The 26,423-nt window shown below is 40.6% G+C and overlaps 1 protein-coding gene across 2 annotated transcripts in view; it reads right to left on the bottom strand.

The window, feature by feature from the left end:
- The window catches only part of klhl5 (kelch-like family member 5), a 66,788-nt gene that overhangs the window by 7,529 nt on the left and 32,836 nt on the right, over positions 1 to 26,423 (bottom strand). For both annotated transcript variants that reach the window (XM_026170938.2, XM_026170937.2), the window contains exons 2-9: positions 20,313 to 20,501; positions 10,792 to 10,928; positions 9,112 to 9,308; positions 7,633 to 7,845; positions 2,570 to 2,756; positions 1,741 to 1,965; positions 835 to 910; positions 209 to 295 (exon numbers count right to left, since the gene is read on the bottom strand). In XM_026170938.2, the coding sequence (XP_026026723.1) occupies positions 209 to 295; positions 835 to 910; positions 1,741 to 1,965; positions 2,570 to 2,756; positions 7,633 to 7,845; positions 9,112 to 9,308; positions 10,792 to 10,928; positions 20,313 to 20,501 (1,311 nt within the window). The remainder of the gene's footprint in view (positions 1 to 208; positions 296 to 834; positions 911 to 1,740; positions 1,966 to 2,569; positions 2,757 to 7,632; positions 7,846 to 9,111; positions 9,309 to 10,791; positions 10,929 to 20,312; positions 20,502 to 26,423) is intronic.

The raw sequence follows: 26,423 nt of genomic DNA, 5'->3' as shown, positions 1-26,423 counted from the left end.
TTGAATTAACTAACAAATTATATGGCTCGCTATGTGTAACAGATGCAAAATGCTAATTCCAAAACCAAAACGTCTACACTCCATAACAAACGGCCAAAGCTGTGTTTTGTGCTAAAACAGATGCGCTAATATTGAATGCACTTAATATAACTTAGAACAAGCAAATCTGAGTAACTTTTTACCTGAGGGGAACTGTGAGATCACTTACTTGCCATTGAGAACAGCTACTCCCACTGTGCTTCTAGGTGTAACCATGCTTGCAACAAAGCTCCACTGGCGTCCTTGAGGGTCCCACCTGACAGACACAGTGTAATTTCTCAATCCTGCTCAAGGCACAGCATAAAAACCTGTATCTCTAAGGTCTCAGTCACACAGGCTAGAGACCGGTCAGCAACTCCCTGGCAACCTCCAGTCACTAGGGAAAAATGTGTGAGTGGGGCTTTAGCAATCATTTCACAGCAGCTGCCATCAAACTCAAACAACCCTCACTAACTGCTCAGGAAACGTCCATTTTTTCCTCGTGACCAGTGGTTGCAACCCAGTGTGACCTAGGCCTTACCAATAATGAAATATATAATGTTTAAGAAGGGAATCAAAATATCTGTCAACAGTAAAATGTCATTTTAAAGAGAGACAGCCGTTTCTCCACAGAAAAACAGTATAAAAAAGCAGGGATATGAACAGCAAAACCTGGTCATACAAACCCAAGTTTACCCATATGACTAACTACCAGACAAAGTAAGTGACACTATTTAATAATTTGGATGAATTGACCCTTTAAAAAGCTGGGTTGATATCACAGAAAAAAAACAGCAGTGTGAAGTTATTTTGCACCTTTCCACTGTACTGAGGTAACTCCAGCCATCGTGTCCTCCTACTGCATACATGGGTCCCTCTAGAACAGCCACACCTGCAGAAGATAAACACACGTACTATTAAATCATGAAAACTTCTCAAAACCAAATCAGCCAGGATAAGCAAAGCATCACACATATAAAGCATCATACTTTTAGGACAAGAGGTGTTAGTTTTTATGTGTGTGTGCAACTACACCCAGGGCATTAGGCATGTAGAGTTAGCAGCATGTTGACACCTCTGTACTTCAGGGATTTATCTGCCTAAACATCTGTGCTGCCAGATGTGTTTGAAAACCCACCACGGTTCACACACTTGCACACTTTCGTAAACACAATAAAACAGCACAGCACGCCTTATCAAATGTTGTTATAGTAATAGCAGGACACTGCTGCGAGTGGGGAGATGCCTTTCAAATGAGAAACATGGGCTCAAACCAGCCTGCTGAAGTGTTCTTGAGCCGTGGCACCGAATCTGCTGATCCGCTGCAGTTGAGTTGCTCTTTTTTGTCACTTTATTGCGTTAGGAAGCAAGTGTAAGGACAACGTTTGAAGGATTGAATCCAATTTCATAACCAAATATTTTTTCTTCTTCAAAACTTTACTTTTATATCACAGTGCTTAATATCTTTGGGACACAGTTTATCCACAATGGAGCAGGGTGTGTCTGTAAGGTGCATCTAAGCTTCTGTTTTGATCAAAATTTGTAAGGTAAAGTCCAGTTTATAGAACAGCACAAAGTGAAGACATGCAGGAGTGTATCGAAGGCAACTAAATTAGAGATAAAGTATAAATACAGCCCAAACAGGACACCTACCTTCTTGACTCAAAATTCAAAATCTAAAGCAAAAAGAAAAGAAAATATAAGTTGTCAAACTGCCCTCACCTAGGCCATGCCTGTGTGTGGACATGGGGGGCATGACGCTCCAGGTTTTGCTGTGTGGGTTGTAACACTCCACAGTGTTGAGTGTCTTGAGTCCGTCTCGCCCTCCAACTACGTAGAGACGCCCGTCGAGGACTGCTACACCAAACTGTAGTCTCCGTCCACTCATGGTGGCAACTTGCCTCCAGGCGTCTCGACGTAAACAATACTGCTCAATAGTCGTGGCACCTGAAAAAAAAAAAAAAAAGAAAGAAAGAAGAAGAAGTACGTGCTATTAATTCTGAAACTCTCTAAACTGTACTTTTTCACACTTTGTCCTTTTATGCATTAAAAAAACAATTCAAACTTGCACCTTCTTGATAACGCCTTCTCACAGTTGTAGGATAGTGTTAAACCTGTTGACACTGATGCTAAATATTTCATTTAAAGGTAGAACTAAAGGAGCTGCTCATTAATGTGGAATCTGTTAAGCTATTAAGGTGAACCTATTATGCTTGTCCTTACTTCCTGTAGAACCGACTCGGTTCCTCACACTACACATGCGGTCAGCAAATGTACAAGTAATTCCTTTAAGCAAAAAAACCCTTCAGATTACCCTAAACAGCCTGTTTAGTGAAGGAATACCCTTAATATGGTAATGTCAGCTGTGGCTGTGAGCAGAGATGCCCCATCTATTGAAATCTTCTGTTTGTAATGGGCATCAATCAGAACAAAGCTTTTCTAAATGGAAGTTACCGACTCTCAGTTTGTAGCATTTGTCACAGTTTAACTGTAAGCTCAGTCCTCCTCTACCACAGCATCACCTGTGTCTGGATGTGAGATGCTGTTGTACCTTTCGTAGCATCCATGCCACCCACAGCGAACATGGCCCCTACGGTGGCCTTGCGAGGCCGAGTGCGGGGGCTCTGAAGCAGGGGCCGACGCTGGGGTAAAAGGTGATACTTCATCCCCTCCATCAGGAGGCGTTGGCACTCTACACTCTCCCGGAGGAGAGGGTTGCTCTCAAGGTCCGCTAGGAACTACAGACACATGCAAAAAAGAAATGAGAAAAAAAAGCAAAGGCATCAACACGCAGAATCATGTGACAGCTGCAGCTGGAATATATGGAGGGCACACGCATGTGCTACATCAGTATGGGTGTAGGGACATGTTGGCTGCGATGTTATCGCTGATTGAAGAGGTTCAAGAGCCGAAAGAAGGCTGCTCTCTCTCATTGAGAGATTAGATGAGATCAGACCAACAACCATTAATGCGCTCTCGCACACGAGACCACGCACACACTGATCATCTGACACACTAGAGAACTAATCTGCCCTCAACATCTCATCAGCTCTCCACACCCTATAACCTCATCTACAATCACACACACACGTGCGCAAAGACAGACACACAAATACCCAGGGGCTGCAGCAATCCACAGCCTGTTCCTGAAAACACATCCTGAGGAAACTGCTGCCTGTGAGAGGCATGGTAGTGAGAATCAAGTTTTCCCTCAAGCATGGGGGGGGAAATACATGATTTACATTTAGATAGGTTTGTGTTTGTGTGTTTGTGTGAATTTCGAAGTCATTTTAGGTTAGACTTTGAGAATGCCTGCATCTCTGTTTTTGTCCCGCATGTTCAGACAGTCACTTAGATTCAATCACAGAGAGCAGGTATAATGGAAGAACTAGAAGATAAATAAAAAAGAAGAGGAAAGCGATTATTATTTTTACCCTCTCATTTATTTTCTGTGTTCTCCTCCATAATTCCCACCAACACAAATAACATTCAGCTCAAATAATTCAACTTGGTCACTGAATATAAAATCAATTTCCCCCCCGCCAGACGTGGAGAGCGCAAAGCAGGCATGGTAAATGGATAAGCAGCTTACACACCAGGGTGAACCCACACTTCTACTGCGTACAATCACTGAGGGACAAATTACGGCGAACCCTATTTGCGCATTCATTCATGTGCATGTGTGTTAAAAAAACGGACAGATCGAAAAAAAATAGTGTTTGTCCTCTCCGGTGGTATTTATACATCTCTCTGTGAAGGACTGAATGTGGAGGATGAGATAAGACAGCTTGCTGCAGGCGTCCCACCTTGTCCTCTCCGTCCTCTCTTTACCTCACAGTGGGCAGAGAGAAACTTGTGTTATCTTCTCTGTTTCAGCTCACGCTTGAGAGAGAGAGAGGGGCAGCATGGGCTCTGTCTTCTTCTAAAAAAAAAAAAAAAGGCACACTCTCATACACACATCTTCCAGCTACACACATTTTTTATTCCTTATGCGTGTCCCTGTTGCTGGATGTGCTCTTGCTCTAGCTGTCCTCTCCATCTTGACTTTTTGTGAACACCATACCACTGCACAAATTCCCACAAAACACAACTTACAAACAATACTGCTATGCAAATAATTTAATATACAATTTTAATCATTTCAGATTTAATGTTGTCCTTTGAGGCAGTTCACTGGTTTTAGGCCTGACTGTAATATCTCAGGAACTACTGGGCGTACAGCCATGACATTTTTTCCACATACAGTCATGGTAGCCACAGTCTCTTTCATTTTAGCGCCATCATTTTAGCTGTATATTTACTTTTTCCAATACTTGTACCATATCTTGTATTTAGCACTAAAAAATACAAGAAATGAACTCATTCAGTGCTAAAAAAAAAAAAATGCTGGCATCCTCACGTATTAAAGTGAAAATCTAAGTGGTAAGTAAACATTATACCTGTGAAATAAACTAGCATATTAGCACTGTCGTATTAGATTTACAACATTTGTTTTTTTAGCATTGTGTTGTTGGAAGGCGGGCTTTTAAATATATAATACATCTCGATTCAGGTTTGCAGTAATCCATATTCTTATAAACATATTAAGAGCCAAGGCACACCATAATAAATATAATAGCATCTTTTCACTAGTGCTCTGACATTGTAGTGTTGTTAAAAATTAAAAAACAAAACAAGGGGAAGTGTTTTACTGAATTTCCATGACAGAAAAATAAAATCTCATTTTAATTCTTCTCCCTGGTCTACACTGCCAATTTTGCTTCCTGAGATATCACATAGAGAAACTTACATTTATATTTTTTTCTCCAGATTACAAGCAGCAAGCTGTGCCTGTCTTGGGAGAAGACTTTGCACTATTTTTGGTAGGCTGCATTGGTTTTTGCCATTACTTTACTATTACTGAAATAAACTGGCTGTGGCTGTGTTCATTAATTTACTCAACTGTTGTCAGATCATCTGAAGAGCTTTGCAGTCTAATTTTTTCTATAATCGTGGCTTCACAGTAAGGTGCTGGGGTCGTTATGGCTCAGGATATAGAGCAGGTCATCTACCAATCAGAAGGCTAGTAGTTCAATCACAGTCAGACACTGGACAAGATACTGAACCCTGAGTCACTCCTGACACATTCGTCAGGGTGTGAATGTTAGAGAGAAGAATTACAGAAAGAAAATGATGCTTTGCTGGCAGCACTGTACAAACTAATAAGAATTAAAACCCAACAAAGAAGTCAAATAGGCTCGCAAACGGTCATATCCAGAGCAAACTAATCTTGGTTCACTAATCTGACCCAAAAAATAGGACTAACAGTTCTTATAAAAACGTGCCTGGAATATGTTAATTTATCACCATGAGGATAATTTGGGTGAAGGCCTATTAAGTGATCATCATGTGCAAGTTTTATTAAATTCTGACAAATAGTGTAGAAGGATTACCAATTCTTGTGAACTGTGTCCAAGTGGCTGCACATCATCATTTAGCAAGACGCTTACTTCTGCTTTTCTGCATACCTCATACATACAGGTTAAGTTCATTGAAAGGTCATATAGTATGGCTGGAAACAAACGCATACACACACACACACGCACACACACACACACACGCACACACACACACACACACACACACACACACACACACACACACACACACACACACACACACACTTCATATTCCTGCTTAAGAATGTCACGTGTATTTGTAATTGCATATTCTTGTATGTGACAATAAAAAGGGCTGTAGCAAAGGAATCAGTTGAAGTGAGCTGAGTTCAGGTGAAGGAATCTTTTCCTCAACTTTGGCTGACACAGAGAGCACATTCTTGCCTTGTTTTGTCGTGCAGTTGAGTGTCTTGTGTTCCAGCGGGGTTTGTGCCTAGATAAACCCAACAGATGAAGACACCCACGTAGGCTTCAGCTGCCAACATGCTCCATCAGACCTGCTTGTCGGTTGTCATCCTGCCTAAAAGCGCTAAATTTCCACTGGTCACAGATATTGTACAAGCTGTCATACAGCTGTTTGGTGTGTACCGTCAGGCTGATGCACTTCTGAGGAGATTCGATGAAGAATATATATGTGAATGTGTATGAGTGGGAACAGGGATCGGGAATTAAAACATTTCATCTGGTGAATTGACATCCTCTTGATGAATAATAACATGGTGGCCTAGATAGAGAGCTAACTAATTGGCTGATGAATATTGATCGGTTGTCTGTGTGAGGTTTATGTTTCACTCTATTGGCATTTCACAGCTCGTGAGGATCCTGAATGCTGGCTTATTTGTCATTTTGTCATGGTGGCGGTGGGGGAGGAGCTGTCACACATGATACACTGTTAAAGGTAAAAATCAACCCTTGGCTCTGTGCCTCTTTTGCTTTCAGTCTCTCTGCTCTGTTGCCACTCTGCTGCTTTACCCCTCTGCCATCCATCTTCTTCCCTGGTTACATGTTACAGCTACTTGTGATTTCAGCTGACCGGGGCGAAGCCATATATCTGAGCTGTTCATGCTATAAAGTGCCAAAGAACAAAAACAGGGCGATGTATAGATGCTGACAGAGATAATGGAAAGACCTGAGGGGGGACAGAGGGAAATTGTTGATAAGGGAGATGAAGAGAACAGATAATTTAGCTGCAGTTACGAGAGATATCACAGTTAATTAAGGTTTTAAAAAGTGTGTGTCTGATTATGCCTGTAGCCCTGGGCAGTAAGTGAAGTTCTGCTTAGCATAAAAACTTCTGAGCATTACAGTATAAGTCAGATACCTGCCACACATACTAGACAGCACATAGAGCTATGACACACCTGACAGAGTAATGGTTATGGTCCCCAGCTGTCTGAAGAGGACAGTGAGACAGAGAGACAGGTTATAACCAAGAGGCCCGAGAGGAGAGAAAAAAAGGACGAGTTAAATTTGGCCAGCACACCGTCAGGGGGGAGACAGATGCACACTCCAACCGTGTACTTTGCTGTTACACATATGAGGACATAAGCATCTTTGACATCTCCCAAAATAAAATCAATAAAATATTCATGCAGTTCTAGCTTTGAAAAGCAAAGACTAATGCAGCACGCTGAGTGAAATGGTCAACAACACAATATAAACACAATGTGCTCTTTGTTAGCTAACAGCGATTAATATATTTTTATTCGAAGAAACCCATGAAGCGCCGCACATCGAGACATGTCGTGTTCACGGCTAAATCTGGTTGACCAGTTGTTAGCCTTTAAACAGACACGTCTAATTGTCTGTGTATGTCTAAATTTGATTCGAAAGCAAAATGTATTTTTTAAACTATAAAATTCATGTTTACCCATTGAGCAATTTTCTTTTGTTTGGAGATCTAAAAGGTCTAAATTTTGTTAGGAAACGCTTGTGATCAAACAGTAACACATCTAATCAAAGTACACAGAGCAGCATTATCCGATGTTTACGCCTTTGATAAGCTTATGCAATGTTAAGTTTATTCCCTTTCAGAGCTGCCGGGTCTACTTATTAGTGCAACTCTGATAATTAATTGAATTTTCACCAGGATCTCTGTATTGTGCATCTGTTTGTTAAATCTTACCATTTTAATTTTCTTGGTAACCAGTGACATTTACCTCTTTGACGCTCTCACCTGTGGTTGCAGCAGCGGGAGTCTGATATGAGCCAGCAGCTGGGGTAGGTGGCGTTGTCGAGTGGAAGCGTCATGACGGACCCAGGTTAGTAAAGACGTAACCACGGTTTCCTCATCCGGCACGTTAATCTCATCAGATGTGAGGAGCCTTTCCATCTCCTCCACTGGTAGTAGGAGGAACTCCTGGCCTCCAACCACCTCCAGAAAGTGCTCCTGGGGGTGCAAAGAAGGTTAGAGTAAAACTGAAGGATGGATGAGATGGACTGGAAGAGAAAGACAGAAGTGGGGGGAGGGGGTTAGAATAGATGAATAATGCATTGCAAAAAAAAAGAAAAAGAAGAAGAACAGCAGAGAGGATTTGAGAGGAGAGAGAAAAGGGATTAAGGGTTTGAAGAATACAAGTGGAGGGAGGAAAAAAGAGGAGGAAATTACAGCTTGAGAAAGGTCAGATAAAAATTGAGAGGAAAAGCTGCAAAAGGGGATCTGGATGAGAAAATATGAGATCTATTGAGTCACAAGACGGGAAGAGATGATGTGACAAAAATTAATGAGTGTAATCGGTTAATCTGACAGTTATTTGCTAAATGAACTGATTAATTGCTTAGTCTATTTGCAGCTCCTTAAATTGCAGATTTCCCTGCGTGTTTTTGTCAAACAGTCCAACAAGCTACAGCTGATCACAATCTTGTGAAAGCTTATTTCTCATTAGATGTAAAAAAACAAAACAAAAAACTCTCAACATATTTCTACCATCTGTAAAATTAAAAGAAAAAACAGAGAAAAAAATGTGACCTGAATAAAAAGGTAGGAATCTAAGCAGTGTCGAAGTCATTCTTGTTTAGCTCTTACACAAAGACTGCAATAATCCTGTAAGCTTTGTGAGTCTGAACGTGTGTTTGAGAGTGAATTACAGACACTGACAGTCACACCCAAAGAAAGCCACCTTTATGACATAATTACCCGAGATTAAACCTTAACAATAATCCACTTACAGAGAACTGGAGAGAAAAAGAGAGCAACAGTACTACAGACAGAGACAGACACGCAGAGTGACGCTGGATGAAAAATGAGGCATGTAAAAAAAAAAACACCACACAAAAAAACAAGAGAACAAGAAAAAGAATAATCAAGTCGATGAAGGAGCTATTTCACCGTCACCATAGCAACTCTGTGCAGAAAAACAGCCATTGTGGCAATAATGATTGTGGTGCTGTGTGAATGAGGAGCCAATTTGTTACCAAGAATAAGATGAAGGCTGGGGGTGACTGGAGTCTTACTGAATAAAGCTGTACTGAGGTTAAAGGTGAAAGAATCCTCTTAATTGTTTTTACATGTCACTGTTAAAGACTTGCAATCTACCTAGATCTGCAACATCATTTCCAGCACTGCGTTTCCCAAAGCAGTCTTTTCATTCATTTTCGTGTGGTGATTCTACAAGCAGGGGAGGTATACAAAGATGTGAACTGGCTTTGTACCCACCATGGTGTAGGCGTGAGCAGCCCGATGCAGGTCATGGCAGCCCTGAGCATCAGCATAGGAGCGGATGCCGAGACAGTTGGATGGGTGGAGCTGCTTCATGAGGAAGGAACAGCAAGCCTGAACTACAGATGACAACTGCAGCAGGCAGGAGGCTGACAACAGAGACTCAATGGTGTCTTCCCTCAACTCAAGACGGCCTGGATGACATGAAGGGAAGAGCAGAGGAGCAAGATGGTGAAGAAAGAGAATTTAAAACGTCATAAAAACATGGAAATAATGAGACTTAATGTTATTTAAGAGATCTGCAGTACTGCAACAAGATCACGTGTGTTCATCTTTTTAAAAAGAGAATAATCATTAAATATTTAGTTAACATAGAAAATGTAAAGGCAGCTAGAAAAGACTTCCTGGAGATCTTAGCCATTAATAGATGTTGAGCTCACAGTAATGTTGGTGCTTGTTTGCATAATTTAGATCTTGCAGAGTACTGTACAGGACCTGGTCTGTTAATCCTAGCATGTCTTCATACTCTCTGTAATGGAGTATACAACGGACTAACCACACAGTTTACTTTTGCATTTTGCATGTATATTTTGTATATTGTATTGATGCATTCATATTTGTATATACTGATGCTGGAGCACAATTTCTAGATGGTGATGAGATGATGATCATTTCCACCCCCCAAAAGGAGGATAAGCCACAGAAGGTCATTGCTGAAAAGACTGGCTACTCAAGAGTACTGAGAGGAAAGGTGTGGAATGAAGAGGTGCACAAGCAACAGGGATGAGTGCAGTTTGAGGAGAGAAAAGTTGATTGAAGAACTTTGAACAGCTTCACAAGGAGTGGACTGAAGCTAGTGTCAATGCATCAGGATGCACCGCACACTGAAGTCTTGAGAAGACTGCAGCAACTGTCTGCAGCATTTCTAATGTGAAGGCACCACAGCCCTCTACGAGGAGGTTTTAGAGCACTTCAAGCATCCATCTGCTGACAGGCTTTATGGAGATGCTGTTTTCCTTTTCCTGCAGGACTCCGAATCTGCCAACAGTGCCAAAACTACTACCAAACTATGAACTATGAAGAATGTACACACAGCGTTCAGATCATCTTCATCTAGACAACTAGAGATAATGAATATTTACTGGAAGTGAAATATTCTAAGAATACTGGGTGTTATGAGATCTATCATCAAAAATAAAAGCAGAGTACTGCAGTATAAATATATAAATAGAGAATTTGGTGCATTTATCGACAATTTAATGTTTTTTTAAAATTCCAAAATCATGAAAAAAGAAGTGGCCATGTATCCGTAAAGAGTAACGTGAACATAGAGTTAAGTGATAAAAGCTGATGTCAATGCCCACCCACATCCGCTAATGGCACAGCAGCATATTTGCAAATTTCTATGCTTTTGCCTCTGCAAGCCACTTTGCAACCCGCTTCCAGTCCAGCTCCTCCTTCTTATGGTATGTAACTGAACTGATGGCATGCATGCTGTCACTGATGTCTGTTCTGTTCTATGCTGTAGGTTTGTCTTGCTGCTATTCAGTGCATGCACATGGAAGAGAACCACACAGCCAAGCACTATTTACTACAGAGAAGAAAAAAAACAATAATTCCTTCTTAAAGATCATCCTGTTTTTCTAAAAAGAAAAAGGGAAGTTGACCACTATATACCTGTGTATGCATATTGCACCAGGACCCACAATGCATCAGGGTCTACACCCTCCATCTTCACCTCGTCCTGCTTGGCTTCCCGCACATCACTGGTGAACATTGCAGCAAAGTAGTCAGACACAGATGAGAGGACAAGCCTGTGAGGAGAGAGTGTCAGGGATCAGCCACAGAAGACGGATGGCTGTAATGGAGCAACAGAAAAAGTTCACTTTGACCTCGCTGACAGGATTGGGTCAGAACACAGATCAGAAAAGAGAAAGAAGAGGCACAACAAAACCATCTGAAGAATGAAACAGGAGGAGAAACCTTAAGGAATAAAAATAAATAAAGCTTGTTGCATTGTCAAACAGCATATGCCTTTGGTTAAAAACAATCCCCTCAACTTTCTGAAACTTCCAATCTGATATTAACATACAGCCACAGTAAAAGCCTAAATGTCCCAATCGACTGATTTGTCTCTTTTAACCTCTTTACGTTAAGTGTTAAAGTGTACAGGAATAAGGAAATTGGTCAGACTTCAGCACCAGGTGAGATTTCTGCAGCAGTTAGGAATGTAAAGGTCTCATTATATAATCTCCTTTTAAAAATGAAGGTCGCTGAAAGACCTTTATATTAGAGATGGAAAAAAATGAGTTAGAAACCAGTGTGTGCAGAAAATGGTAAAGAAAAAAAAGTCATTATTTCATCAGTAGAGATTAAAAAAGACACCTAGTGTCCCCTGACCTTCAGTGTAAAAACATACTTTATCAACCATCCATTTAAAAAAACAAATGATGCAGAGCCTGAGATCTTTAAAGAAACATAAATGCTATTTCAACAACATTCAGCCAGATTTCTGTCTAAGAAAGAAGAGATGGCAGCTACAACTTTTCAAAGAAATACACAGGCACAGTTTCTAGACTTCCTTCAGTGTGGTACAGCACAGTCTTTGTCAGTAATAAGACTGTAAAACCTAACTCATGATGATTCAGACCTCTGGCTTGGAAGATTCTCTCATGATCCATTCTTAATGACTTGCCACACAATCCTTCTATCGTACTGCCAGATCCAGTCAAAAGTGAAGCCCTCCTCTGCAATGCTATCCAGTGTGCTCAGTTGGGCCTTGCTTGACACCCCTCATTTATATAGTATACATTAATTCAAGATGTAACTTTACTCTTTGAATAAGATATGTGTTTAATTTACCCACTGCTAGTTTCTTAATCTTTTTGCACACACTCATACCCCTTGGTTAAAAAAAGGAGAACAGAAACATGAGCAAATCTAGTGATGAGATAAAGGAAGAAGAAAGAAGACAGAAAGAAAAGAAGGGGAAATTTGATTATAATAAGACAAGGTTAATGTAAAATTTATTGGCAGGAAAGTCTGAGGAAGAAGTTAGCTAGTGTAATGGAAAGAAAGTGAGATGAAGGACAGAGTGAAATTATCTTAAGGTCACTTGTAAGAAGACAGTTAATTAATTCCATTCTGCAACAATCCATTAACCTTTCGTGCCACTGTTAAGTTACACACAGGCACACAAACATCTAGGCATTACAACAGCACTCGTTGGTGAATATTTACTTCCTGCTAGAGATGCCTTTGCACATGAAACCTCCAAGGAAGGATGCAAAATGCCATTGACATATATTTTTGATATCTGATCTAAATGTATCTGAGTAAAAGGCTCCCGAGTAAACCTTTTGAGGTGCAGCAACTAGTCAGTTTAACTGATTAACGTAAAAATAATTCGGAACGTTTGTTCAAGCAAAGTCCCAAACATGACCTGAATGATGACATAAACTTGTGACTCATATTAACATGTTAAACTGGCTTTGTTTGTGGCTACTTGAACATGAGTGTGTGCATGCACTGAATGTGTATAGTCTCATTACTGAGTGTGACACTGGGACCTTGACAGATAGCCTGAAGCAGAGAAGAGCTGTGTGAGCGTGTGTGCAAGTGCGTGTGTGTTTATTGTGCAGACAAAGATGTCAAAAATACACTACAGTCAGCAGGAAGTCATTCTGCCAGTATTCTAGTCAGGTATCTTCCCCCCCCAATCCCTCTCTCCCTGGTGCACACACACAAACATGTTCCCTTAATTTTTCATGGGTCTCTGTCTGACTAGCTGTGAGCGACACAGGCTGTATACAGCACTGGGTTATTTGCACACAAACACAAATGCACTGCGCTGAAGACAGAGACAAGACAGGCAGTGTGTCAACGTGTAATGGAAAGAGCAGAGAGAAGACAAAATGCCAGAGTGGAGAGAGCAGGAAACAGACGAGTTGGACTCAGGAAAGGAGGGCAAGCGCTGGAAACTGAACAGTGTGTCTGTTTGTGTTTCAGTGTGGATGTGATGCTCGGTATAGAGACACAGTAGTGGAAAAACAGAGAGGGGAAAATAACAAGCAGGTCGTGAGAAAGACTTGCTTGGATACTGCAACTTTTTGCAGTATCTCTGAAATACAGAGTTAGAAGAGAAGGACCTTTAACTGATAGCTTTGCTGCCAGTCCAGGGATTTCCTAAATCCATTTTGGGGCTTTTTACCTGGAACAGTTTTGTTAATTGGGTCTTCATTAGCTCATGTGTATTGGTCATATATTTTATCAGATGGTAGGAAAAGCACAGATTTCTTCCATATATTGCTGTAATTGATTTTAAAGTATGTGCACTACCTATGGTTACCCCTCAAAACTCCATTCCCAGCCAAAGCCTTGAAATTTAGTACAGACTTTAGTACAGAGAATAAATCCTAATGGTACGTATGGTTTGAACCATCAGATTTACTACACACATTCACATCACACTTGGGTTAAGCTGAAAAAAAATATCAGTCTATTACATTTTCAGCTATAGCAACAACACACTACAATACTCTGAGCAGGACCCATTGTGAACTGTCACATCCTCTGCAGAGCAAACAGACCTGGGTGGTTCATATAAGAAAAAAGCTCCTGGAAGTGGCTGTGCATTGCCCTTTAACAGAGGGGCTGAGGTTAACCAGATGTACACTGGCAAAACCCACTAGTTAGTTTTCTTCATCAAAGTCTTTATTCTTGTAAAACCAACCTTATAAACCCGCTGTTAAAGTTCAGCTCATAGCTGATTCTATTGGCTCTTCTAAAGGGCCCTACAGTCTATTATCCCCCGCAGTGTATCAGCAAAACTGAAGACTCTTGGTCTTGCAGTAATGGAAACAATGAACCGCAGCGCACCTACCTATCAGTCGATATACAGTGATGGTAAAAAAAAGAAAAAGAAAAAACAAAAGGTAATGGTATACTTAATAAAAATCGGTGAAGGCAGCGCTTAGAGAAGTAGGTACAAAAATAGATTTGCAACATAATGTGCTGCCACAGAGACTAAAAGGTACAACTGTGCTCAACATATTTATGCATTCACAGAGTTTTGGGTTGGGTTTTCCTCAAAGTGCACTGTTTGCAACAAACTCCGCAAGAGATAAGCAGCTACACGCAGTACAAGTAGCCTACTCAGCGTGTACACTGCATTTGTCTGTTTACATGTAAGATAAAGAGAGAGAGAGGGAGTGTATATTTTAGTCCCAGAAAAGCACTTTTATCCTACACATATAACAAAATCAATCCCTAACAAAACAACCACTTTCAAACAAAGATGTCGTACTCCTACCGCTTGGCACACACACACACACACACACTTGAGACAAACGAACACTCAAATACTTCAGACGCCAACACACTCTTTCACATGCAGCATTAAGATTCTCCTACAGCAGGGTCTTTTGTTTGTCACCATCTGTGCCTGGAGGACTAAATCAAATGAGGCAGAAGAGGAAGGCGAGAAAGAGAGAAAAGAAGCCTTTCTGCTGGTGGAGGGCCACTTTTCTGTCTCATCCCTGCAGATGGACCCTGCTGCTTCGCCAGTGGCCATATGCCCAGGGAGTAACATCGACGGTGCAGTGGAGGCATGTGACTGATGCATGGTTCAAACAGACTCTGGTACATATGGTACAGAGGTACTATAAAAATAAATCCTAGGAGCACGACTGTGGTTCTGCTGTTTGTGAGAGATTCTTTCCAAACATCCTGCGTGTGCAGTATATGTGTCATCGTGCCCGTGTGTTCATGCGTGAGTGTAGATGCACGTGTTCAGATGTTGTGGTGCATGTGTCAGCACTTCATTCGGGAGTTAATTATAACGCTGCTGCATGTATGTGATAGTAGAATCACTATTTCCAGCTGCTGTATTGTTTTTGCCTTGTGAGTCTGTGTGTGCGTGACCTGGAGAAAAACTGAAGTGGGATCAAAATTAGTTCTGAGCACCTTGGCAGGTGTTCATGTCTGTCTGTTGACAAATTTTATTAAGCAGATGACACATCGATTCCCCCCCCCCCTTTTTTTGGCCGAGGCTCTTGTCTCTCTCTCTTTATTTATTTATTTTTAAAACGCTGTTTCTTTCCAACTGTTTTTTGTATTGAACAGTCCAAAAAAACTATTCAGGCTATCACTCTCGTCCTCTGCAGCTTTATATTAGCACTATTCTTTAAGCTAAGCTACTATAGAGTGACTGTGCCAGCCCTTAGGCTCATGATGTCCTGGACACTGTCTGTTCTTTTAAAAATATTGACTGTCTTTACAGCTCAGATTTTGGCATGAAGATCAATCTCGGGATCATGACTTTTTGGTGGTAAAATAATTCAAACCAAAAAGAGTTATATTAATAACTAAACACTTTTAGGATGGTGTCATTTGATGCACTCTCTTGGCTGAAGTTTTGTCTGTTTTCAGTGTCTTCTTCATATATATGATGGCACTTGTACCTTTAGGTGTTGTGCTTTACTGACCGACTTTCAATGTATTTTTTTTAATCACGAGAATTCTTATCATCTGCCCTTAATCTTTTAAAAGAGATAGACTGGGATGATTTATTTATATTAGCATACATATTGATATACTATATTTTTCGGACCATCGGTGCACCGGATTATAAAACGCATGGTCGATGAATGGGTCTGTTTTTATACATAAAGCCACCGGATTATAAGGCGCATTAAGTGAAACAAAACAGTCAGATAAGTCAAACTTTACTCAACTCATTCTTCTTGCTTCCTCCACTTCCGTACCATTGATTCATTAATGTTGAATCCTCTCGCAGCTGCTCTATTCCCATGTTGTTGCAGTATATTAATGACTAACCTCATCTTGTGGTTGGATTATCTCCGTTGTTCTCCTGACTGAAGTTTGGTCTGTTTACAGCATCCTGCCATGCAATTGCATTTGTCAAAAACCATCGGGAACCCTCACGTTTAATTAGTTAGTGGTTCATCCTCCAGCTTCACTGTGTTATGCTTTGTGTTATGCTAACATAGCTGTGTCGCTAGCGATCACATAGCACAGCATTATATACCAGGTAGCCTAACTTCAGTAACCCTATAAACATCACTACTGTTCAGTTTTCTGTCTTCATTTATGTTGGAAGTGGTAGCAGAGCTGTACGTTTTAATTTTTTCAGAAATCTCTCAATAAGAACATGGTATATCATGTTTAGGTAACTAGTGAAACTAGTGAGCTAACTTCCTGCTAACTTCTAACTCTGTTAAATTGAATAAATTCTGTTTTCATGGATACCTAGATGTTAAACGTAATTGTTAAACCTGGTGAAGCAGCAACGCTGATCATTTTATTAAAGTTAAAAGAATATAGACAGTTTTTAACTCTCAGTGTGCTGGACTGCTCGTTTGACTTTGGGACCTGAAGGGACGGAGTTTTGGACCCAGATTACTCTGAGTTTGCGAGGCTCCTGACTACAGTAGCCGTAATGCTCCGACAATCCATCAAGTGGTGCGGCTTCATAGCTTACCAAGGTCGTACTACATTTTTTCACAGATGTTTGAGCGCCGTGTACCACATAAAATCGGTTCGAGGTCAGTAAGCACAACCAGAATTCAAACATAAGGCACACCGGATTGTAAGGCGAACTGACAATTTTTGAGAAAATTAAAGGATTTTAAGTGCGCCTTATAGTGTGGAAAGTACGGTAATACAGGGGTCTTAAACTCGCAACCCAGGGGCCACTTGCAGCCCACATCACCCCTACGTGTATGTTGACATGAAGAAATATAAAGCAATCTGGCGCCTGAAGTTACTTTTTTTGCTAGGGAGGATTTGTTTGTTGTTGAGTTCAATGTTAAAATAAGTTCTTTATGAAGCAAAAAATTATTTAATATGAAGGCAACATGAGCAGAGAGTACAAACATGTTGAGGGATTAGCTCTGTTAGTTCAGCGATTCATGTGTAAAGAAAACAATTTTCACTAGCAGTCAAAAACTAATGTGTACAGTTATGTCTGCATTTTTATGTTGTTAAATATGAACAAAATTATAGCAGAAGTGATGCCATGTGTCTGGCTAAAAAGAGAGTACTAATTTGTTTATTTGGTAGTTCAATGAAGGCTTCAGTTAGTTAAGAATGGGGGGGGGGGGTTAATCTTTTTATACAATATTAGAAATTTTAAAAAACAAACAAAACACTACATTTTCGCAAATATTAGTGGGTGTTTTCTTGTTTGTTTGTTTGTTTGTTTGTTTTTTGTACTACATGAGCACTAAAGCGGCCCTCCAATGAGATGACAGTGCCAACAGTGCAAGTTTGAGACAGCTGATATAATAAAAAAAACACAATGATAGCAAGCCATGAAGTGGCAGAACATTACATTTCATCTAGCCTAAAGCTGCGTCCACACAGGGAGAGATTCACAGCGATGTGGCGAGCAGAAACCATAGAAAGTGAAAAAACTACTCTGAAGTTGGTTATGTTGGCTCACAGAAAATCTGGCGTGGTGTGCATGTTTAAATATAGGCTCCAGCGCCGTTCCATTGGTTTATCTAGTTTATCTGTTCTTTTCCAACAAAAAAATCTAACCAAATCCCAGTACTATCATATGGAGCCCCTCTGATGACATGGTCCAAAAAAATACTACTTCGTGGGCACGAAATGGGAATAACGTGCCCACGAAATACTTATTTGTGGCAGGCACCTTCAGGCCTGGTGGGTGTGGTCCTGCCAGCTGACCGGTCACACCCAAGGATCCTCACACACACCTGGCACCAATCAAGCCTCGTCGGAGGAGCTACAAAGCAGTGTGGCTGAGAGCTCCTCGACGCTGGATCGTTGAGTGACTACCCTTCAGTGTTCCCAGCAAAATCAGTGAGTGCGAGTCTGTCGCTTTGTAGTTGTGTGTTAACGGCTTCCTCTGTGGATTTTCCAGCAGGAGTGCGGGAACGGGAGAGCAGCGAGCAGAACTTTCACGGGAGCGGAGACACGGAGCAAGAGCACTGAGAAGGAGACACGGCACTGGACTTGGAAATGCACAGGGATTTATTATTGTGTATTGTTTACTTCACTGTAAATAAACACACTGCATTAATCGCACGGAGTTCCGCATTTTGAGTCCTTCCCCACACACCCACGGTCTGCCACGCAGACCATGACAAAAGTAAAACTCAATCATTCTGTCTCTGGCCATGGTGTATAGGTTTAGCCTACTCTTATGCTTATGTCTCTATACGCAGCTGTCCAGGAATTGTATCAATGTGATGTGCGCACAAAATACTATTTCGTGTGGCCACGAAATATTTCGTGGCCACAAATAAGTATTTCGTGGGCACGTTATGCTATTTCGAGGGCACAAAGTAGTATTTTGTGGCCACAGTTTATTTATTTTTTGGACCATGTCATCAGAGGGGCTCCGTACTATCATGCTACTGAAAGGATTAAATAAATTAGGATATTGATTTATAGCACTAACGCATCCACTATCTTTGTAATGCCATTATCTTTAAAGGTAACAGTGGAGAGATCAAGTGTAACACAAAACACACATTCAAGTAGTAAAATTCCTTTACACTGTATAGTAATCAGTTAATTAAAAGGTTGAGCAGAGTCTTAACTTGAAAGGTTTGTTGTTCCCAGTGTGGTGATAAGGAGGTCAGGCCAAAAGGGCGGAGTTTTATAATGGCCACGAAATCAAACTGTCAGCTTCACAGCCATACACAACGACTGAATGGCTCCCTGTGTGTGCAGCTTAACTTTAATGCTATTTGGATTTTCATCTTCCTTTACACCCACTGTTATAGAAGACTTTTATGTGTGTTTACAAATATTTCAGCTGGAGTGCAGATAAAATACTCACTTTCGTCAAGTTGAAATAATTTGCACACTTTAACCTTTGTGTTCCTTCAGTTTTTTATTTTTGGGAACTAAGGGAAGTCTTTGAGCACAAGACTTATTACAGACTTCAGAAACAGTCACCACTCCTTAAAGAGATCCACATACAAAGACAGGCGTGGGCTGACTATTACTACTAAGTGCTTTTTTAAATAATGTAATCATTTACTGTAATAATGCAGTAATGAAAGCCGGCTACTCATTGATCAGAGCATCAGCATTTCAATTTGATTTACTCTTGTAAGGATTTTGAACTTATTACAGAAACCATCATCAGGCTCTGGGAAATCATTATCATTATTAATCACAAACAAAACTAACAAATTTTACAAAGGTTACACTTTATATCCCAAAAGTTTGATTGTGTTCATCTGGACGTAGCGTTTTCAGTGGGAGAAATGTTTCGTCATTCATCCAAGTGACTTTTCCCCAACCTTATGAACAGTACATTTACACAATGACTGAAACTAGCCCACTGAGTGAACAATGGGCTGTGAGGTCAGTTCCTTGATCACTTACACTTTATAATACAGCCTGTGACTAAGGGCACTATTGGAACTTCCATATATTTTATTTGAAATTACAATGTAATTATATTTAAATGCACATACTTAAAGGTAGCTACACTAGAATAAGGTAAGTCATTTTTTTTCTTTACAGAAAACTAATAAATAATTATACTGTAACTAAATTTAAGTACTAGTGTACAATTTCACTGTCCTTTTGCAGAAAAACAAACAATATTTTACATTTTACAGAGTGGATCTTGGCTTTTTACATCTTTATATAATATTCATTATGTTGATGTGGAGGATCGATATTCTATTATTCAATTATTCTTGTATTTTACCATTATAAGTGTGATAAGGATCGTTCTTCCCTTCTATATTAAAAATAAATAACAAATAATAATAAATACCATCAGAATTTGCAGGCTTATGTGACCTTGATGATGGAAACAAAGTCTAACTTCATTTTTGTTTTTTCACAACCATTATTAGATACAACTTTCAAAATGAGTGTCGTTTCCTGTAAAATACCTAGAAGTCATGTACTACCTAAAATTACTTATACATTGCTTAAATTAAAAATTAACTCATAGTATTATTATTTATTGTAGCATATCTACTTTAAGTATTTGTAAGTAAATAGAATTACACTGTAATTTCAAATACAGTACACTAAAGATCCATTCAATTGCAGGGGAATTACGCTCTTAATTGCAAACCGCATTACAAAGTGTTACCGAATGTAGTAGTAATGACAATAACCATTAGCATCACAGCCTTTGCTGTCCGTGTATTAGAATTTTAGTGCTCCTTTGCTCCTACCTGTGAGCAGGTATTCGCCTCTCCCCAGCCACCAGTATGACATCACAAAGCTGTCTAGTCCGCAGGTAGCCCTCCATCTTGCGGAAGGTGACATCAGCATGGGACAGAGCGGTAAACATGCACTCCTCCGGACACGCGCACTGCTCCATTGACACACATGAGGACAGCGTGGCACTACTGTTAGACGTCCTGCGCCCACACAATGGCACACAGACAAGGACAAACATCCAACAAACACACACGGACAAAGACAGAAAGAGAAAGAGACAGTAACTTTCAGTGGATTTATTGGTGAACAAAGAGACAGATGTGTGAAGAGAGCTACACCAGCTGTTCTGAGTCATCTAATGTACCCTCTTTGTATGTCGCCAGGAGCAGACAAAAGATCTTTAATGGTTCAATTACTAGGAGTAAATGGCCAGATAAATTTAGCCCTCTTTAAAGAAAATCTGCCAATTAAATAGCTATGGGAGCTAAGCCCATAGGATATGCAGTAATTTACTCTGCTCCCTAATGGCAACCAGTTTCCTTGCATTTATACCAACAACAGGAGACAGAGCAGAGTTTAGGACCAGGAAGGCTTCGACATTACTGTTGAGTTTATTTGTGCATGCGTGTTTGTCAGAGATGAGCTACCCTGTGAATTATCAGCCATCATGACTCCCAAACCAGCATTTAATTTATGTGAGCCAGTGCTGTACTTCCATTTTTAATTTAACAGCAGAAGAGGCAGGACTGGCCCTGCAGCACAAAGACATAAAAATAAACTGATACTCCAAGGATAATATGAATTCAACCCCACAGTCAGGAGAGAACTCACACTCTTTTAGTGAAGTGTGTGTGTGTGTGTGTGTGTGTGTGTGTGTGTGTGTGTGTGTGTGTGTGTGTGCTCAAAGCTCAAGCTGTTTCAAGTCAAACTGTCTTAAATTGCAATTTTTCACTTGCATGTTCTACCAGGATTGAATAAAGAGAAAGGTAGAAAGAGATACACAGACATAAATTGTGGAAAAGGTGTTACAAAATGTGACTTTTGTACAAAACAATTTAGAGATTGGATTATTTACTCAGAAATCATTGTCACGTATTGGTGTAGCATGTTAAAAAAAAACTATCACTTGGCACTTGAAGTTGCTATACATATTTCCCGATCCATATTTTTTTATACATGTTTGCACATAAATAAATACAGACAGACATTTCCTCTGAATTTCTTTGTGAGATGAAAATGTTTTACAGCACTGACATTAAATATAGGATTCATTAGCTCAAAAGAATGTGTAGTTAAATTTTTTTTTTTTTTTAGTACTGGGGAATTACCACCTGACCATGAATTTTTACATGGTTATTTGTGTTCACTGTTTTAGATTTTCCATCCTACAGCTTTTACTGTTTTGTGTTGAGTCCCAATAGTCTTATCTGTTTTCCTCAGACATAGCAGGCAACTGTTTTGAGCACGGCAACCTCCAAAGGTCCTGTATACAACATAGACTGTATATTAAAAAGATGGATGCATCCTTTTCTTTCTGTTTATGGGTATACACATTTTCCGTTGAGATGCTTTTCTACAGACAAAATCTGCATCTTAATTAAAAGTGTATTTTTGTTCCCCCACCCAACTCAGAAAGGGCATTTTAGGCAGTGACTAAGCATGTATACATAATTGATGCATGCACAATACAGGAGAAGAGACCGTTTTACTGTTACTTTATGAACTTCCCTCTTATTTTTAGCCTTTTAATAAACAGAAATGTAGACTGAGTAAATGAAAACAAAACCAATACTCATGGTTAAAAAAAGAGATTTATTACAAAGTTTATGACTTTTCTTTGGCTCTTTCGGGGTGGAAAAAGAAAAACTCCTTTGCTTAGGAAAACTAATATCAGAGTGATGCACCTTGCTGAAAAGCTCACACTAGGGCTGTGTCAAGTCATCCTGTCCGTGATTATACCACCACAGATTTTTACATCATATCAGAATATCAGTGATATAGCAACACCACACCCTCACGTTCCCTAGCAAGCCTGGCAACGACACAATACCAGGCATGCTTGAGAGTGAGAGCAGGTTAGCTCCCCGATGACGGTTTAGTAACTAAAAAGAGAAGAAAGCTACTTCAACAACCTCCAACAAAAGCAGCACACTTTGCTTGCTTGCTTCTTGCTAAAGGTGTAAATGACAAATTTGCTTCATAGTTTGAGGCATCATCGAGTACAACCAGACTACAAAGGCTCGGCTGGAGGAGGATGTGCTAGCAACAGCTGATGTGCAACCCAGTGGATGGAAATGGTGCAACAGAAGCGCTTTAAGTAGCTGGTTAAATAGCTCGACCCAAGATACAACATCCCAGAAAGAAACTACATTTCAGTTTAAACTGTATTATGTGACAATACTGTGCAGACTCCTGAAAACTTCCAAGGTTAAGTATTAAGCCAGCAGCTTTTGCCTTTTAGAGTTGCCAGCAGCAAATCTAATGCTGTTGCTGCTGGCATCTTGTCATAAATATAATTATTGCAAATTTCCTTGAAATAATGTGATGAAAATTTGAGGATATATCACCCACCCCTAGCTAGTCCTAGCTAAAAAACAAAGAAACAAAAAACTTAAGGATTCAAAACAATAGTCTACAAACTGGAGTGTGACCCCAGAGTGGCTACAGCCACCTTCAATATACTGTCTATCGCCTGCTCAGCATCAAACCTAATAACCTGCTACTGCATATAATGAGGCTGTTGCAAATATTCTTAATGTGATTATAATTGAATATAAAAATAAATTAGAACATTTGTGTGTGAAAATGAAATCTGTTGTGGAAAATAAAATCAACATTACCACTTTTTGTCTCCCGAGTGACACAGAAAGCAAAGCTGGCTTTCCACCTTTAGATACAACGCTGCCGAGGGGTTAACGGCGCATCCAGGAGAGTGAGAGCAGTGAATGATTTATCCTACCTTAATTAGGGAACATAAGTGGACAGATGTGAGCTGAACAACTGAGGGTCAGTGTTGTTAAGTTCTAACATTCATCTAGTTGTCATTTTCTTCCTTAAAAAAAAGTTCTTTTGTTTTAGCAACTTTTCTCCATTCTCCAGCTGCTTCCATTTTCACACCGGATACTCTTCCTGATGCAATCCCCATGGGATCTGATTCTCCTCTCGAAATCAGGATCTTTTGCTTGTTAGGCGAATGTGTGAACCACTCCATATGGAGCCAGGCTGTTTCTATGTCTAACACTTTGTAATAACGGTGAGCTAACAACATATATAAGCCAGCTTAATAGTTAGCGCTTGTGTCTATAAAAATGTCTTAAAAATACAAAACTCTCAGATGCTCAAGCCCGACAAGGATCTAGAGAGACTGGAGATGTAACACAAGATTTAATGGCTCAACTCTGTTTGGGTTTTTGATAGCCCTAACATAATGAACCATTTTTCTAGCTAAAGACTCTTTATTTATCAATAACCGGCAGATTTACATTTATGTGGACAGAAAAGCGACCTCTTAAGCGGAGGTCCGCACCTGCTTGATGTTAGAGCAGGCATAACAAGGTCACCGTTTCAAACCAAGTTAATGCAAGCTTAGGTCTTACGAGATAAGAACTCATTTGTGACTTTAATGAACAAACTCTCACTCTGTTTAAAAAAAAGAAAATAATGTGCACCTGGTGCGTTTATGCACATATTTAGTATAATCACGTGATTAGGAATGGGTATCGTTTAGGTTTTATCCGATACCAGTACCAAACCGGTACTTTTGAAACGGTGCCGGTGCTTAAACAGTGCTCGAACTGGTGCTTAAAGAATGGAAAACACAAAATTGGTCCAAAAACCTCTCATGTTCAGCTGTTTTTTTGTAAAAAGATAACAATGTTAGACTTTTCTGCAGCTATGGGGCATATATGGCATCACTCTTGGCTGGAAGCAGTGCTTAATCAATGGAAAAAAAACAAACTTTGTCCAAAAACCTCTCATGTTTAGCTGTTTTCCACTTTTTCTTTGGTCATTTTAGCCTTTTTGGTCAGGGTGAAGGGAGTATGTGCCATCAAATAAGAAGACAGCCGCATGTAACTACGACTGTGTTTGCTAGTTCACCTTACATGCATTAATGTAATAACGTGGTTAGCCTACTCAACATAAATTACACACGAACAACATTAAGCTACTCACGTGGAGAAGAACGGCTGCTGCTGCCATCATCATCCTCATCATTTCTGCTACACTGGCAGGGCTAGGGGCCAGGACTCTAATCTTCGGGTTTTTGGGGGATGTTGCTAACTCCGGGTCCGATAACAGGCACCACACCCGCAGTAGAGGTGCACGATGTGAGGTCTCGCAGCAAGCTATCAATTACGGCACATTTCTCGGCTTTTAACAAAACGCTATGCGTCGCCAGGTGTTTCATCAGATTCGAGGAGTTACCTCCTTTGCACAGTATCACCTTAAAGCACTTGTTGCTGGCTGCTGAGTTTGCATCTTTTACTGAGAAGTACAGCCAGACTTTGACCACTTCGCTTTGGGCATTTTTAATCTGTAGCTCTGCTCTAAAAGAACGTACGTACCTGGGCCCGCCTACTATCCTTGCAAAGGTAAAATGATTGGCTGGAATCCAAAGTGTATGACATCTCAGGGGAAAAAAAGCACCGAAATAAAGCACCGAAATGTGTGCTGCTTTTCGGTCTGGTTACTACCGTTTATGTCAGAATGGCACCGGATACCGGTACCCATCCCTACATGTGATACAGCCAGGCTCATCTCTGCCTATGTGCATTCTCTCTCTGTCCTGTTCCAACTTTCATATCTCCAACTAATCTCATTACTCACTCTCTTCATTCCACCTCATCCCAACATTAATCTTTGCCTCAATTTTCTCCCTCTTTCCTATCCCGTTCCAACCCTCCAAGGAGGCTTTTTGGCTGGCTTTCCTGCTCTCTAGCATGTGCATGTGTGTGTGTGTGGATGTGTGTCTGTAGACGAATGGTGTGGCTAAATACTGCCAGAGGAGACGGCTTTGAAGTAGGGGAACGCTGCCTTCCAGTCCCCTTAACTGAGCCTGGCAACCACTCAATATGGACAGAGAGAGAAAGGAGGAAGAGAGAGTGTGTGTCTAGGGCAAATCAACACCATGAAGCCAGATTTTTTAAACCCCCGCACCAGGCAAGGGCACTCGCCCAACTGTCATTGGGTGTCTCTCTCCCAGCCTCTTTAATACGCTCACTTCCCAACACATTAGCAAGGGAAAAAAAGAAGGGGTGGAGGGGGAGGGCAATGAGTGGCCAGGGGTGGGCAGAGATGAATGTGGGACAGGAGGAGAAAAAGGGTAAGTAAGGGAGGTACACCAGGATTAAACGAGGGAAAGCTGGGTGGGGTGTGAAAGTGAAAAGGAGAGGAGGAGATGAGTGGAGCCGAGCAGTGCCTTCAGTCGCTCTGGGATTCTGTGCGCGTCCCTTCCCATGATCCCATTTGGGATTCTGCCACCCGTGTTTTGGAGTATCACACTGTACACAGGAGCTCTCTGAGGATGAATCGCACAGAGAAACACACAAACAAACCCTCACACACCACAAAACAAACATGCTGAAAAGCTACACATGTATGCAGCATACACTAATGTCTGGGTTGGTATGGCAACAATAATGTGTGCAAGGACATGGCTTCGTCCGTATACGTTTCCATTCAGACTCGTGCAGTGAAAATTTTCTCTGCCTGTGTTAACGAGGCATGTGCGTGTGTGTGCGTGCTTGTGTTACTATTAGGCAGAAGTAATTTGCCGTGTAAGCGCCGCCGGACTACCATCGTCACTGAAGATACGACATTAAGCCTTGCATAACAATGGGTATTTTTAAGACCTCAGTTTTCTCCTTCACAAGCAGAAACATACACGTTTGCGGTGAAAACAAGTTCATGAAGAGACATCAAAGATGAATCGGTTTTTAAAAAAATAGGTATATCAACTTTGGCTCTGATGAAAGCTGTGTGTGCACACATGTGCGTGCATTGTTTCCAATGAACCTTTTATATTTTCTGAGGTGTATGGGGAACACGGAGTACGATAGAAGGCTACCAGACGCATTTTGCCTGTATAGTAAACACACCTAAAGAAGCTGCCTAAACATTGC

Source organism: Astatotilapia calliptera, chromosome 6, assembly GCF_964374335.1.
Source record: "Astatotilapia calliptera chromosome 6, fAstCal68.1, whole genome shotgun sequence".
In the NCBI taxonomy this organism is placed as follows: Eukaryota; Metazoa; Chordata; class Actinopteri; order Cichliformes; family Cichlidae; genus Astatotilapia; species Astatotilapia calliptera.
Note: the sequence above shows the minus strand (reverse complement) of the source record. Positions and strands in the feature narration are given on the sequence as shown.